The 15704-nt window shown below is 57.6% G+C and overlaps 1 protein-coding gene across 1 annotated transcript; it reads right to left on the reverse strand.

Annotated features, from left to right (window-relative positions):
- Positions 1-200: 200 nt before the first annotated feature.
- Positions 201-11931, reverse strand: Cacnb3 (calcium voltage-gated channel auxiliary subunit beta 3). The gene is made up of 13 exons (XM_059247462.1): positions 11789-11931; positions 4963-5085; positions 4641-4763; positions 4166-4281; positions 3805-3869; positions 3567-3586; positions 3301-3381; positions 3106-3164; positions 2857-2966; positions 2480-2631; positions 2171-2266; positions 1940-2089; positions 201-1468 (listed from the first exon to the last, which is right to left on the reverse strand). The coding sequence occupies exons 1-13, from the start codon at positions 11828-11830 to the stop codon at positions 1154-1156; spliced, it is 1452 nt and encodes a 483-aa protein (XP_059103445.1). The 5' UTR covers positions 11831-11931; the 3' UTR covers positions 201-1153.
- Positions 11932-15704: the final 3773 nt, after the last annotated feature.

A 15704-nucleotide genomic window follows, 5' to 3' on the forward strand; every position in this document is an offset into this window, starting at 1 on the left:
CAGAGCAAGTCCCTCTGTACCGCCAGCTCCCGCTCTCCAGACATGGGGCCTGGGGTGCAGTGTACCCACAAATACATGCCTTTTGCAGCTGCTGCTGCCCTTCCCACTCGGGCATCCTTGGAGAGAAAGGCCAGACCACTTCACCTCTGCAGACTTAGGCCACACAGTAATACAGAGCCACGTGAGCCAGACACCGGAGGGACTGTGCATGGTGTTTTATTGGAGATGACAATGAGGTGGGGCAGGTTCTCAATGGAGCATGCTCTGTAGGTCACACGCTAGAGCCATAAGGCAAGGGTAGCCAGGTGGCCAGCCTCTGGGGGCCGTCCCCTGGGTCCTAAAGTCCTCATCTAACCCTACCTTTCCAAGCGCAGCTGAGTCAGGGAGCCCTGGTCTTGCAGGAGGCATGGAGGGAAGGAACAGAAATGACAGATGCAGGGGAGAAAGAGTGAGAAAGGCAAGGGGGCCGGAAGCTGCTCCTCCTCCCCCGCAGTCCAGGCCGGCTTCTGCTTCACCACGCTCCAGTTCCCTAGTCCTGCCAGATGCTAAGCTTCCTGGTTTGGAGAGGAGGGCTTTTTCCTACCAGAGCTTCCGCTGTGAGGTGTCTGTCCAGTCTCACCTGCACCGCGCCTGTCTTGGGTGTAAATGCCCACCCCAGCTGACGGTAGAGAAGAGCCACCGTGTTGAGCTCTGATGCTTTCATTTCTGATGTGTGGCAGTGAGGTGAGTGGAGGCCCTCGGACCCCAAAGCACAACGGAGTGCTTTGTTAGGACTTACGCTGTACTGCCCACACTCCTACCCTCGTTATTAGAGGGGCATCCACTCTGGTGGGAAGTCCCCTGCTAAGTGATCCTGGCCTGAGATCATCGCCCACTTGGGCAGCTTCTTGTGCAGGTAAGGAAGGTGCCAAGGATGCAGGACACAGCTAGTACCTGGGATGAGAACCTACGGGGTCACTGTGCCCAGGAGGTGAGGGGGCCCCTTGCTTCTCCCAGAACCTTGGGACCACAGTCAGCCCTGGACCAGGGGCTGGGCAGGGGGTTGTGAGAGCTGAACCTAGAGGCAGCCTGATGCCAGTCTAACTCCAACCTGCCTGAGGTGGGCACCCCAGCCGCTGTGCCTGTGCCTGCCAGGGTGGGGCAGGAGGTGTGGTCAGTAGCTGTCCTTAGGCCAAGGCCGGTTACGCTGCCAGTTCCGGTCATTGTGGTCATGCTCCGAGTCCTGGGCTAGGAGCCGGTCTTGGGGGTCATGCCCATTAGCACTGGGCAGCCCTGAGGTGTGTTGGCGGTGAGGCTGATACAGGTCCTGGTAGGCATCTGCATAGTCCTCCTCCAGATGGTGGGAGCTGCGCTGTGAAGAGCCGGTCCAGGCCTGGCGGGAGCTCTCGCTGGCCTCATCCGAGGGCATCAAGCTGTCCCGCTCCAGGGGTGAATGCTCCTCACCTCGCTCCCCCAGCAGCTGCTGATTCTGGGGGCCACACAAGAGCTCTAAGTAAGGTGAGGCAGTTCTGGCCTTTGCTCCTCCTAGGACTCTGGCAGGGAGGTGGGGCTCTTCCCCTCTATTCTCAATTCCCAGGTTTGGTTCTAAACAGTGCGAGGAAGAAGTAAGCTGGGGTGTTCTTCTGGGCCAGGTATAAAAAGCTGGAGTTTGGGCTCCTGCATATTCAGGCTCTCCCTTAAGAAGTGACTGGGAGAAAGGTGTGGAGAGAACGTTTCCTTTGACCCTGGAAGGCCCATCTCTGATTACTCATCTCATTCACTGTGCTCTTCAATCAGGAAGTTCCTTGACCTCTCTGCCCTAGGTCTGTAGAGCTGAAACACAGCCGACAGCTCAACCGTCCCTGGCTTCACGTGCAGGCCAAGGGCAAGCCTTGGGCAGGGCAGGGGCTTGGCTTTGACTGTGTAAGCCTGCACATTTGTGCCCCCTGGGAATGGTTACCTGAAGTCCAGGGATGGCACTAGGAGGACCCAGAAGTCCAGGGCCAGGTGCTGGATGGTGGGTAGCCCGCCAGTAAACCTCTAGGTATTCAGCCAGGTGCTCACAGGCGTCCTCCAGCTGGTTCTCGTCCAGAATCACATCAAACGACTCCTGGACAGAAAGGACACAGGGAGGTTGGCGTCTCGCGGCAACCTCCCAGCTGGTGTGGCTGCAGCGGACCCAAGCACTCACTGGTGGGCACTGAACCAGCTTATCGTAGGCCATCATCTGTACAGTCAGGTGCTTCATCTGTGACTTCCCCCGGGAGCGGATGAGTCGCTGGAGTACCTGAAGCAGAAAGGCAGAGACAGGCCTAGAGTCTCTTGGGGCTCTGGTCAGAGCTGGGCCTGGAAGGAACTAGGCACGTTCCCAACTTGTGATATGGCATTAGTAAGTACCAGGTGAGGGTGACTCAGCGTGGCGTTGAGGGACGGCAGGAAAAGGTCACTATATTCTAGGGGACGTCTCCTGTGGGCCCCCAGTCACCCCAGTTTCACTTACCTTCGGTGAGGATACTTTGACAAAGACGATGATGGGGGCCAACGAGGTCTTGGCCAGCTGTGCTGGGTGGTTGATGGTATCGGCATCCAACACCACTAGCTGCAGGGATTTGGCCAGCTCGAATATGCGCTCAATCTCACTCTGCACTTCAGCTAAGGAAGGGGAGGAGCGCTCACCAGGGGCTCCGCCCACTGCTTAACCCAGGGCTTTGAGGGAGGGCTGCTACGTGGTGGACAGGAAGGACCCGACAGCCTGGGCAGGCGGTGGACTGGGCAAACGAGGACAGTCCTGGGGCCGGTGGTGGGCCTTGGGCAAAAACAGGAGAAGTTCTGACTAGCGTCAAAAGGGCAGAGAAGCAGGAGCAAAGGAGTCCTCACCAATGCTGGAGCGGGCGGAGGAGCGCTCAATGATGGTCCTCTTGCCAGGGTTGTTGAGCACAGACCGCTTTGCCAGTGAGAGGTCAGCTGTGACTCTCGTGATGGAGATCCTGGTATGGAGGGTCACAGCTGCCTTCAAACTCAAGGCCTTCTTTACCCAGTCCTCCTTAAGAGGAGACTAGCTCTGGGCACGAGGAGGGAATTATTTTCTTCCCGATTCTCATTCCATTCCAGGCCAGGGTAGCTTACCTGCCATCAAACCTGTGTTTTAGGAAGTCGAAGAGAGCCTTCTGCATCATGTCTGTGACCTGGAGGAGAGGGCGTGGCACTGACAGGGGGCTCCAGGAGACAGGCAGTGTCCCCAAGAGGAGTTCACACCCTCCACACGGGCATTTCCCACTGTCCTTGAAGCCTTCCCGGGACTCAGGTTGGGCATTTCCTCACCTCGTAACCTTTCAGAGAGGGTCCCACCAGCACCACAGGCCGCATGGAGGGCACCACATCGTATGGGGGAACATGTTCCGCCTGCAAAATGGCCAGGAGGTGAAGACAAAAATCTTGGTCTTGGTGCCCACTTTATGCCTGATTGCTCTGGGGGCAGAGTCAAGAGTGCTGGGTTCCCTCCCCTCTGTCCTGCAGTGTCTGACCAGAAGGGTGCCCAGAACCAAAATCCGCCCCTCACCCGCTGCCCAGGTCCCTTGCTGACTCACCTGCTTTTGCTTCTGCTTGGCTTTTTGGAAAAGGAGATAAAAGGTTAAAGTTGCTGAAGGGAAAAGGCCGTGGGGGCGTGGCAGTTCCTCCCCCAGGGGAGATAACAGGTCCTCCCTGCTTTTCAGATCCCTCTACCGGCCCCTTCCCACAAAGTTCACTGAGGAGGACCCTTCCACTGTGTCCTGTTTGCCCATCTACCCAAGGTGGGTAAGCTGAGGGGGTGGGGGCAGGGGGTACCTAGAGATGGAGGAGGAGAGCGTCTGTTGCCAATGTCACTCAGGCTGGAAGGGTTCCCCGATCTCCTGACAGAAAAGAGGGGGTGGTAAACCATGAATGTCTCTGTCAGTTCCATGCATTATTTAATGTTTTACAAATTAGTAACTCCCTTTAGGACAGCTGAGCATGTATGTTGTGTGTGTGTACACTTGCACGGTGTGCGTGTGGAGCTGCGTTCTGTGGGTCAGGTATTTGGGGTGTTCTGTGTCTGGGGTGTGGGTGCATAGTGTGAGTGTGGAGCTGCGTTCTGTGGGTCAGGTATTTGGGGTGTTCTGTGTCTGGGGTGTGTGTGTGTGTGTATGGAGTCGCAGCACGTTCTCACCTGGCCTTCTGTTCCTGTTTGAGCCGGATGCTCTCCAGGCGCTGGGGGCTGGGGATGAAGGCGATGTCTCCACCCTCTTTCACTAGCCTCCCGATCCACCAGTCATTACTGTACTTCTGGGAGTGGAGGAGAGCGGGGAGGAGCTGTGAGGGGCGCTTGCCCAGGCCCCTGCGGCGGGAGCCAGGGAAGACTTTGGGAAGCTGGTGTGAGGAAGGCAGAGGAGGGGCCAAGGAGAGTATGATGGCATCACGGAACAGTGCAGCCAGGTTCAAGTTGTGTGGCGTCACGGGTGTCACAGGAGACTACTGGTTAACCTCCCACTTAACAGAAGTGAGGACCAAGGTAGGGCTGAGAAGTACACAGGTATACAGAAGTACACAGAGGAAAGTGGAGGAGCTGGGGACTCATTTTAGATCTAGAACTAAAGAGGCACTGGGGCCTGGGACAGCAACCCGACGAGTAGAAGGTGGTTTACCTCTTTAATGTGCAGAAAATCTTTGGCCTCAAAGTTGACTCCAGAGCCCTGGACTGGGCACTCCTCATCCAACACCCCACAGTAGCTGACATTGGTCCTCACAGCAAATGCCACAGGTTTGTGCTGGGAAATTTGATCGTCAGGGCAGTGAGAGACACCTCGGGACATCTCGTGGGGGAAGGCAGAGGCCCCAGACGAGAAGCCTCCTGCCTGCCACACACGCTTTTCCACACGTAAATACCCCCTGACATGACCCCGGGGACCCAAGGTCCCGCACAGGTTTGCACCCAGCCGGGCCCCCTGCCGGCAGCAGCGGGTATACCTTGGCTCTCTCCAGCTGCTGCTGAGCCTGGCTCTCCACTTCCCGCCTGGCACTCTCCCGGTCCTCCTCCAGGGAGACGTCGGAGTCCAGAGAGGGGCGGCTGGTGTAGGAGTCGGCTGAACCCTGGGATGGGAGAGTCTGTGTAAAGGGACTGTATAGACCTCTCCTAACCTCGCTGCCTCTTCTCCATCTTCTAGGGGATGATCTGACCCTCTGAGCTGCTTCTTGTGTACCTCCCAGTGTCTCTGAGGCTACGGAGAGGCTGGCCCAGTCTACAGTGTAAAGATGGGCCCCTCTGCTGCACACCTATCAATACCTTAACTCCGAATAATCTTCACCCCTTCTCTCTCCTTTTCCCTTCTACCGTGTCCTATGGAGCAGAGGGAAGGGAAAAATACTACAGAGGATGTCTCTGAGATGCTGTGGAATCCAGGAAACCAGGTCCTCTTATCCAGGCTAGCCTGAAGCAGCCTAGACATGATCCCTTTAAGATGACTGGCAAGAGTACAGCTAGCCAAGAGATGCGGGTCAGAGCCAGGCATGGCGCAGCACACCTATAACTCCAGCGCTTGGGAGGTAGAGGAGCAGGAATTCAAGTTCAGTTGCAGCTAGAGAGGGAGTTAAAAGCCATCCTGGGCTACTTGAGACCCTCCCTCAAAAAAAAAAAAAAAAAAAAAAAAGAAGCCAGATGGGGTAGGGAGAGGGGATGGGGAGATTGCTCAGCAAGTGAAGAAGGCATTTGCTGCTCTGACAGGATGACCTAAGTTAAATGCCAACAGTGCAGGCAGAGAACTCATCTCTCAAGTTGTCCTCTGATCACACACACACACAGTAAATGAAAACGCACACATGTGCATGCATGCACACAGTAGTGTGTGTGAGCTTACACACACACACAGAGTAAATTAAAACACACACAGTAAATTAACACACACACACACACACACACACACCACACACACATGCTGGTAGGCCCTGTCACAATATGACCATTTGACCACTAAGACTCTATCCAAGTTTTTTGTTGTTCGTTTTTGAGCCAGGGTCCACCATGTAGCACTGGCTAGCCTAGAATTTTCCATATAGACCAAACATTTGCCTGCCTCTACCTCCCAGATGCTGGTGTGCCACCACAGCAGGCTTCTAACAAGGTTTTGGGATCTGTTAAATGGATGCATATTTGCCTTGCAGTATGAAGATTGGGCCCAAAGTTGCAGACTCCTGGAAGTTTCCTTTGCTCTCCCCACCCATTACTTTCTTCTCACACCTGCTAGGACTGGCCGGGTGTAAGCAGCAAGAAGCCAGGAAGGAGAGAGCAACACAAAGCCATCTCCTGGGTACAGGCAAGGCCATCACACACCCACCACCTGGCCTGTACCTCCCTAGCCTTCCCCTGGGCCCGAGGGATATGAGGCCCTGGAGGAAGGGTACGCTGGTGCCAGGCAACCAAGCCGATGATACAGGACCTTGGGGAATGGGGTGCCTTTAGTGATGTGAACAAGGACGGTCCTTGAGTCCTGCCCATAGTAGGGTCTTGGGGTAAGGAGTATACACTTGAAAGGTTGCGGAGTTCACCTTCAAGGCCACAAGGAAGATGCCAAACAAATAAGGGAACTTCAACTTTGAGACAAGCGGCTGAAAGTTAGGGTAACTAACTGGGTTAGGGGAAAGGGAATCTTTTCCGACTCTTTTCCTTACATGCAGCTGCCTGGAGGGATTCTTCCCTTAATTCTGAGATGGCCAGCGGCACAGAAAAGGTAAAAAAAGCATGTGTGTAAGGAAAGCGGTTTCCGAACGTTCAGGTTGAAGAACAGACCCTAGAACTCTGATCACCTAACAAGGCAGCAGAAGCCAGACTCTCTTTGGAGAAGGCAAGCACACACTGTTGACCATGCCTCTGCCCCAGCCCTGCCTGTGCGGAGGGCTGGTCACTTGGTGTCAGCCCTGGGATCTGGGCTGGAGACTATGTCTATTGTAAACCAAAGGCTCAAGGCAGCACCAGAGTGGTACTGCCTTTCGTTCTGCACAAGGAGAGGCTGTCTGCTGCTCCCCATCTCTCCAGCCAAGGCACAACAAGGCTGAGTCCCTGGAAAAAAAAAAAAAAAAAAAAAAAAGCCTTGACACGGAGTGAGGGACCTCACTCCCAGGACAGAAGTGCTAGCTGCAGGGTGTGGCTGGGTAACGGGATAGAGGCCAGCAGGTGAGAAAGGCTGGAGGCGAGGCAGGATGACCACCCACTGTGTATGTATCAGATACTTCCTAGGTACCCAGCAGGTGTTGGGAGAAGTGTGGCTTTGACCTCTACAGACGCTAGCGCTCAGCCTAATTTAGTCCTCACTCACTGCCTATATCTGGGGTATCTAGGCTGGAAGACCTCTTAACCCTGGCTAGGCCAGAACGACAGGTCTCTCCCTAAATTGTTTAATGAGTTGTGTTCTGAATGGTAAAGGCACTTTCCAGAATTCCCGTGTCCTCAGGGATTGCCTGTGCTACTCTGGTATCAATTAAGAAGGTAGGAACACCCTGTAGAGCCCGTTCGGGTCTTATCTCCCCACCCCCTTATACCCAAACAGCCAGAGTCTCAGTACTCCAGAGTTGGCGCAGTGCCCTGGTGGTTGCCCCCCTTGCCTGGCGAGTGTGTGGGCAGGCTGCAGCTCCTCTCTTGCCTGGCACGGGGGAAGAAGAGGAGGGAGATGAGCCCAGTGGATTTATTTAGAGCCTGCTCTCCCTCCTACTGCCTCAGAGGGGGCCTCAGAGAGAGCGAGGAGCGAGCAGGAGGAAGCCAAGTGGGGGGGGGGGGAGCGATCCAAGAAACAGAGAGGGTCAGGAGGGAGCGATAGGTCAGCAGGCCACCCTCAAGCAGCATCCATATGTGCCATGTCTTTGGCCTGACTTCTCACCAGGGATGAGAAGGGAGCACCCAAGGCCCTGCGGCCCCACAGAGAGGTCCGTTCTCCAGCTCCTCCTGGCACCCTGGGCTGCACCAGCTGTCCCTTCGACTGTCAGAGAGAGGCGTCCATCAGAGCCTTGAAAATCATCTATCTGCTCTCACTGCAACGTAATTAGCCCCAGAGCCCCACAGAAAACTGGGCCCCGGAAGGAGCCTGGTCCCAGAATCCACTGACACATGCCTGTTCTGAGCCTCACAAGACAGGAGACTTGACCTAACCCTATCAAGGGATGTTTTCAAGCCATGTAGCGGTCCTTTCCCAAGAAGGCCTTGGTGTGGCATGTTGGAGAAAGTCTGGCAACTCCAAGGGGCTCTGAAACTGCTCCCCACTCTTGTCCCATCTTTCCAGGCATTCTTTCTGCTTTCTGCTTTCTGAGCTCCGGGAATCACAGCCTAATGAGCTGATTTGTCTCAGTGGGTCAGGAGATAAAAGCAAAGAGGAGAATTAAATATTTATTGGTTGCCTGGTTCTCTGAGAAAAGATCTTCCTTTCCATCCCCTGGCCTCACCTCCAGGTCCTCCATGCTGAGCAGGAGCTCAGAGGAATCCTCAGCAGGGGCCTGGGGAGGTGGACGGAACTCAGTCTGAGGGCCCACCCATGTGGTGGGTGGCCTTTGGAAGAAGCTGGGCTATAGTGAGGGTGAGGGGTCAAAGCTACGCACAGGGGTGGTGGGCAGAGGAATAACAGACCTTGTCAAGTCCTAGAATTCCTATCTGCAGAGACTGGTACCCGACTCTCCAAATACTCTTCCAGCTCCCCAATTTGTCATTTACTTGAGGCACAGCTCCTCCTGTTCTGTTCAGACCCCATAAACCCAGAATTTGGAACTCCAGACATTCCGTGTTCCCTCTAAAACCTCGGTGCCAGGGCCTTCGGTCTTTCCTCCCTCTGCCCCTTGTGTCCTGAGCTTTGGGGCCACCTGCTCGAGCCTTCTCCCTACAGTGTCCCTCTGTGCACACACCCGAGTACCCAGGAGACCTGGCCTTGAAAGCCCATATCCCCACTTTCCTAGAGAGCCCCCCACCCCCATTGCGCGCCCTGCCCCGCTGTCAAGGCGTTTTTTTTTTTTTTTTCAAAGTCCTGAACCGGGGGAAGGGTTGATGAGAGAGAGGTGTCATCCCAACTCCCCCACCCCCACCCTCCCCGTGGGCACTCACCGCCTCCGAGTCCTCAAACCCGGGCACGTAGGAGTCGTCATACATGGGGGAGTCCGGGGTGGGGTGGGGGAGAGCGAGCGGCGCCGGGGGCGAGGACGGCGGGCCGCGCCCGAGATGCCACCGAGCCGCGCAGCCCTGCGGGCGGCGGCGGCGGCGGCGGAGAGCGCGAGCGCGAAGGAGGGAGCGAGCCGCGAAGACCAGCTGCTCGCAGCTCAGATCCCCGCTCCCCTCCCCACCCCCCAGCCCCGTCGGTCCCACCCCGAGCGCGCCAGCGCGGCTGAGGAATCTGCCGCCGCAGGCTCCCACAACAATAGTGCCCGCCCACCGGACCCCCTCCCGGGAAGGCGCGGGCGGCGGGGACGCCGGGGCCGCGGAACCGGGCGCACGCGAGCCGGGAAGGTGGGTCCCCGGCACCTCTGGGGCCGGGGCGACTGGGAAGAAGGGCGGAGAGGCTTGCAGGCGGGGCGGATCCCGGCGGGGAGGAGGCGGGGCGAGGAGAGATGCGGAGACAAGGACTCGGGCAACCCAGGAACTGCTCCGCCGGGAAACAAAGGGCTGGCGCGGGGGAGGGGAAGGGGCGAGACACGGCCCGGAGACGCGACCCCAGCGGAGAACCGAGAGGGTGCGGGCGGCGGGGAGGCTGGATGGAGAGACAGGAGGGCTGGAGGCAGAGAGGACGCGCAAGACAGGAAAATGGAGAGCTAGAGGGGGACGGGCAGCGGATGGGGAGAGGTCTCAGGTGATAGTGCGTTGTCGGCTCCCTGCATTTCCAGGAGACGCCCAAAGCGAACCCCGCAGAGGTACTAGGGAGGAATGGTTTGGAGATCCCAGACCATGAAAGCAGCTCCTGCCCCAACAGGTGCTTGGCCCTCTGGGCACCGGGCTGCAGCAAAGGGCCGACCCTTGAGAAGGGGGAAGTTCGGGTACGCTGGCTAGGCCTCCCCACACCTGTTGCACGGGCAGATTTCATCCAACTTAAAGCCGGGATGGAGAGTCTCTTCCTCACTTCCCTGCCAAGGATTGTGCCAGACATTGCCAAGGCATCCGTGGGAACTGGGGCAGAAAGGGGCTGTTTTAGGTGAGCCTAAAGGGGCGGATGAAGCCAAGAGGGCGGAGGCACGGGGATGGCTGCAGGTGGAGCAGAAGGTGGGATCCCGACTCTGAGATTGGCAAGGAAAAGGGGCGCGTCTCTCGCTTGGCAAAAGGCCGGGTGTATGGTGGGTCGGATGCTCCTAGCCACCTCGCTCCACTCAGCCCCCGTTAAAGGACTGCTGAGATTGGAGGAAAATGGGAGAAACCTTCTGAGGGCTCTCCCCACATGAGCTCCCTCCTTCTTACATCCCCTGACCAAAAATTCCCTTTTGAATTTTGACCACCTGCCTGGGCACCCCAAGAGGATGTGAGACAGACATCAGCCATGCCTGGTGTCTTGCTCTCTCAACCCAGCTGCTCTCCATTCCTATTCCTCACACCCAGGAGGGTAAGCTCAGGACTCTGCCCATCCCTTTCCCTTCCTGGACCAGAGGGAAATCAGAAAGCCACAATTTGCAAGAGTTCATGAGATCTATTAGAAGGTAGTGTGTGTGGGGGGGTGGGGGGAGGAGAGGAAGACCACCCAAGGCAAATGCCTCCTCACCTCTGTCTCATCTTCCTGTTTCCTTGGCAAGAAAAAGATGGGAGGAGGGGGCTCATCTTATGACACCCTAGTCTGCCTCTTTCTACTAGCAGGATTGGCAGGCAACTTTACTGGAGCTCTGGCTGCTGAGGGCAGCAGCCGCGATTGGGGGAGCCAGCTTTCACAGCTCGAAGCCTGCATGATGAGGGTTAGTAAGACATTATAGTCTGCGTTCCCAAGCATCGCCTTCTCCCTGTACCTTCCTTTCGCGTTGTCTCTCTAGCCCCCTCCTTCCAGAGGGTGGAGAGGTAGGTATCAAGGGGGAAGACCCCCCAGGCTCTCTCCTGGGAGATGGCCTCTCACCGGAGGACTCCACACCCATAGAGGGTCCTGGGACTGCAGGTAGCTGTGGATCCGCTACCAACAGATTCCCTTCCTCACACCTTGTTGTCTGTCTCCATCCCCAGCTGGGACAATGGTGTGTCTAAGTCGGCCTCTGAGAAATGCGTTGCCATGCCAACCACCTCCCCAGGAGATGGGTTCAAGTTCCCCATACCGACGGGCATCCCTTGGGTCCTGCAGGCGGCGGCACCTGGGTCTTCCCTCCCCGCCCCCTCTACCCCTGCCCACTTCGTGTCTGACCACAGTCAGTCACACCTGCCGAGTCCAGTTCTCGTGCTAATCTAGCTACGGAAGCAGGAGCAAGGAGGAAAGCCTCAAGTGTGCCAGGGAGCTGGGTAGATCCAAATTCCTGGACACCAAGTGGGGAAACTGAGGCAGGAGCTGGGAGTGCTACACCAGGTGGAGGAGGCCCCTAGCATCCCAGCTCTAAGGTTGCGCCCCCCCCGCCCCGCCCAGGAACTCGAGAGGGTCACAGAGGGAGCCTGGCACAGCCCCCCTTCCAATCTAGCCCCTTTCCCGGCCCCCAGTCAGCCCTGTCTGCACATGCTGGAGGAGCCGCCAGTTCCAGCCTTCCCCTCCTCTCGCTCAGAGGTCTCGCCTCCTGTTCCCCTACCCCGCTTCCCCTCCCCGCGCTGCAGTTTCTCCCAAATGCCCGAGCTTTCCTCCCACCCCTCTGGGGAGGGGTCCCCGGCGGCGGTTACCTCGTTCAGCAGGAAGGTTGCACTGGAGTCAGAAAAAGACATAGACCGGGCTAGCGGCCTCTCCCCCTCCCCCGGGCCAGGGGCTCCGAGGCGGGAGCAGGACCCAGCCGCGGCTCTGCACACTGCTCCAGCCTGCTGCACGCCTGGCCTCGCCCCACGCCCGCCCAGCTCCAGCCGCCCGCTCCTTCTCCTAGCTCGTGGTTCCACCCCTTTCCTCCCCCCCCCCCCCTCTTCCTTTCTAGCCTCCTCCTTCAATCTTCCTCTCACTCCCCGGGCCTCTCAGTCCGGTCTCTTCCCCACGTCAGTCCTTCCTCTCTTCCACCCCAGGTCCCTAGTCATCGGGTGTCTCCCACCGCCCCTCCATCCTCACCTCGCTTGCTTCCCCCGCCCCAAGCCATCCCTCCCCTCCCTCCCCTTCCCTCCCCTCCCCTCCCCCAGGTCTCCGGGAAGGACAGGGTCTGTCTGTGGAGCTCGGCCAGCCACCGCAGGCAGAGGGCGGGAAAGGTTCAAAGGCAGGCGCAGCACCGGGGCTTTTAAGGGGAGGAGGTTCGGCTCCCTCCAGCCCCCAGCTCGGTGCAGCTAGTGCCCCACCCCACCCCACCCCACCGCCGCGCGCCCCAGCGCCCCAGCGCCCCCAGGAAGAAAGGCCCTCCTGCGTCCCCACCTCAGCCGGGTTAACAGACCGAGAAGGAAGAGTACTGGTGCTCAGTTCGCTTGCCCAAGCCTCAAGACGCCCCTCTGAGCTCCGGGGAAGCCACGTCCAGCCACCCTTTTCCAGGTCCCGACCCTGAGGCTTCTGCAGAATCCTCGGGGAGGCAGCCCAGCGGGGACGCCTCCTGTGTCAGTTAGTGCGCCGCAGGTCTCGGGGAAGGTCAAGGCCAGGGGAGGCGGTGGCCTCCAAACCCGCGGTAGCGCCCCCTGGATTCGATGGCCCGCTGTCCGCACCCGCCCTCCAGGTGGCAGCACCCGCCGCACGTGCTGTCTCCTGCCAGCAGGAGGCGCTGCTGCAGAGGGCGCAGCCTGGATCTAGACCCAGCCAAGCCTTTCCCCCCTCTCCAGGAGCCACATCCCATCTCCAGACACCCCCACCCCACCCCCGGGAGAGTGCACCCCAGGCTGCACTCTGTCCCCACCCTTGTGGGGGGTTCCTTTGAGACACTCAAGACCCCTCCAAAGCCCCAGACCGCTCTTACCTCCATCCTGGTCTCGGGGGGAACCCAGGCAAGCCGGGCAGCATCCCAGCTCAGTCTGGGCAGCAGAGAGCACAAAGTCGCAGGACCAGGACGCTTTTGGCTTCTCGGGTCAGTACCCCTTCTCGTCCCCTCGGGCGGGCACGTCAAAGCGGACAAGCCCAAGTTCTGGCGGGGGGGGAGAGGGGGGAGAAGCGAGGGTGTGATCCCAGTTCGCTCCTACACCCTTCTAAGCGGACCAACCTGTCATTGGTCCTTCCATACGGGACCCTTAAGACAGTGGCTGCGCTTGGGCCTGGGGCGAGTGGGAGCAGACCCCTTCACGGCGACAGAACTGAGACCTTAAAAATGACCTGGGCGAGTCTCCAGCTTCACCTCAGCATCAAGGGGAAAACTCCCCTTCTCAACCCTTCTTCGAACCCACTTTCTCGGGGTGGAGGGGGTTCGGGACCCCTCCTCTCCTCCTCGCTATTCTCTGAAAATCTCTGGGGACTGTTTTCCCCTCTCTGTTCAGCTGACTGTCCACTGGTCCCATCCCAGAGCTGAGGCGGACCAGCACCCATTCTCAGAGCATTCCATTCCAGGTTCCTCTTGGGCTGGCTGTAACCTGGAAAGCGCCTGGGGAAGCCACTGCCTGCCCTTCCTCTGTGGTCTGTTCCTGCCACAAATGTGGCCACCCCAACTTACTCAGCTTCAAGCCTGCAGAGGAGAGGTAGGAGGGTGTTCATTCTTTGCATTTTGTTTTTGTTGGGGCTTGTAATAGAGGGAACTAAAGTTTAGCTTAGGCAATAAGACCTGGAGGGAGAGAAGTCTCTCCCCCCCCCCCACGCACACACCGCTCACCCCCCTCCCTCCTTGCCTCCCCTGCTGACCACAGCTAATGGACTAGCTCCTCTGGGCCTCCGGGCGCTTCAGTTTTCACAGGAGAAGCAATTGTGCCTGGCTTCCCTCCTCCCTCTGCCTGAACCTACACCCCCGAAGCCATGGCCGCCTCTAAGCCATGGCCGCCTCTTTAAAACATAAATATCAGTTCTCCGAGTGAGAGGCACAGGGGCAGCCCACGTCCCCTGTTCCTTTTCTTTTTTTTTTTTTTTTTTTTTGGTTTTTCGAGGGTTTCTCTGTGTAGCTTTGCGCCTCTCCTGGAACTCACTTGGTAGCCCAGGCTGGCCTCGAACTCACAGAGATCCGCCTGGCTCTGCCTCCCGAGTGCTGGGATTAAAGGCGTGCGCCACCACCGCCTGGCCCCCTGTTCCTTTTCACCCACGCTGGTCTCTGGTCACATGCCTGGTCTCATACCTGGTCTCTGCTATGCCAAGAAGGCAGGCATCAGAACTGGATTAGGGAGCCCAGTCTCCAGACTCCTGAACTCCCTTCCAAGGCCCTCCTGTGAGGTGATTGGCAGGTCACAAACTCTCTACCTCCCCACTTTAAAGACTGATCTGCAGCTGTGCCTTGAATCTCTGGGCAGATTACCTAAGAGAGGCACCTAGGGAGCGTGCCTACCTCTCTGGGGCTCCGGGCCCAGCTTGGCTGTGCAGATCTAGGTTCCCATACAGAGCCCCCAGGCTTCTTCAGCTCACCCTGTCAGGACTCAGGGTGCTGGGCAGGGCCCCTGCCAGCCATCCTGGCTAGTCTGCCCTGCTGATGTAGAAATGGCTTTCAGTCTCCACTTGCCTCTTCAGAATGGTGTAATCTGGACAACTAAGCCAGTGGCCCTGGTATTTGGAAGTCTGGGCATAACCAGGACAGAATCGGTAGTCTACCATATCCATCCTTTTGTACCTATTAGACCAAAAAAGATGCCTAATCCTGAGAAAATTATGTGGAAGTAACTTCTATAGGGAATTCCCATTGTCAGCTCCAAATATTGCTGTGGGGAAGTTCCTCCATCATCAAACCTCAGTCTCTCCTGCTGCAATCAGTATTATTTTCCTGGGCTCCGCCTCAGGGCCTGTAGAGTTATTTGATGCTTGAGGCACTTTCAGGCTCCATCCCCTGATGCAGCATTTGCTATAAATATGTCTGAAGAGTTTCTTGCTGACAGTGCCCAGAATGATTGCACCTACCTCCCAGAAACCAGGCCCTGAGAGGGAATGAAGAGGAAGCTATGGCTTCCAGACCCAACTCTTGCCCACTTTGGGGCAGACAGTGAATCTGTTTTGTACATTTGGGGGGGTCCCTCTTTGCTTGGAAGAGGAGCATGAGTAGCCAGAGATGCGTGGCTCCAGACTTCTGCCTATCAGGGTCTGGCTCAGCCTGGTGAAATCGAGGTGCTCCATGAATGTTTGTTTTGGTCTTTGATCCCAGTCCCCCTGCATTAGGTGACCAGTTGCAAAGAGTGGATTACAGGAGGAAGAGGGCTAGCAGAGGAGTAGAGTCCAGTGTGTCTCCGGTGAAGGAGAGGGGACACAAAGGCCCTGCCACGGGTTAGACCTTACCACCATTCCTCCTCCTCACTACAGACAAAGAACTGCTTGGCACACTCCTAATGTTTAGGATTCTGAATCCCCTTGCCACGCGCAGGGTCGGTTCAGGTCATCCACCCCCACAGTCGACAAGCTCAGTAAACACTAGCAGTGGTTAGCCAGAGAGGCTGGGGGGTGGAGAGATGGGGGTAGAATGGCAAACCCAAGAAGAGGTTCGGGGATGTAGACTAAGATGACAGATCCAGCAGAGCAGAACTCCTGAGGTGGGGACAGCTGAGACCTGTCAGGGGACCGACCGAG

This window comes from Peromyscus eremicus, chromosome 20 (assembly GCF_949786415.1).
Source record: "Peromyscus eremicus chromosome 20, PerEre_H2_v1, whole genome shotgun sequence".
In the NCBI taxonomy this organism is placed as follows: domain Eukaryota; kingdom Metazoa; phylum Chordata; class Mammalia; order Rodentia; family Cricetidae; genus Peromyscus; species Peromyscus eremicus.

What these genes read in the sequence shown, in the direction of transcription:
- Cacnb3 (XM_059247462.1), bottom strand. Translation starts at nt 11,830, where the DNA reads ATGTCTTTTTCTGACTCCAGTGCAACCTTCCTGCTGAACGAG. An exon ending in AGCAGCTGGAGAGAGCCAAG is followed by an intron (nt 4,764 to 4,962) that starts GTATACCCGCTG and finishes CAAATTTCCCAG; the next exon opens with CACAAACCTGTGGCATTTGC. An exon ending in AAACAGGAACAGAAGGCCAG is followed by an intron (nt 3,870 to 4,165) that starts GTGAGAACGTGC and finishes CTTTTCTGTCAG; the next exon opens with GAGATCGGGGAACCCTTCCA.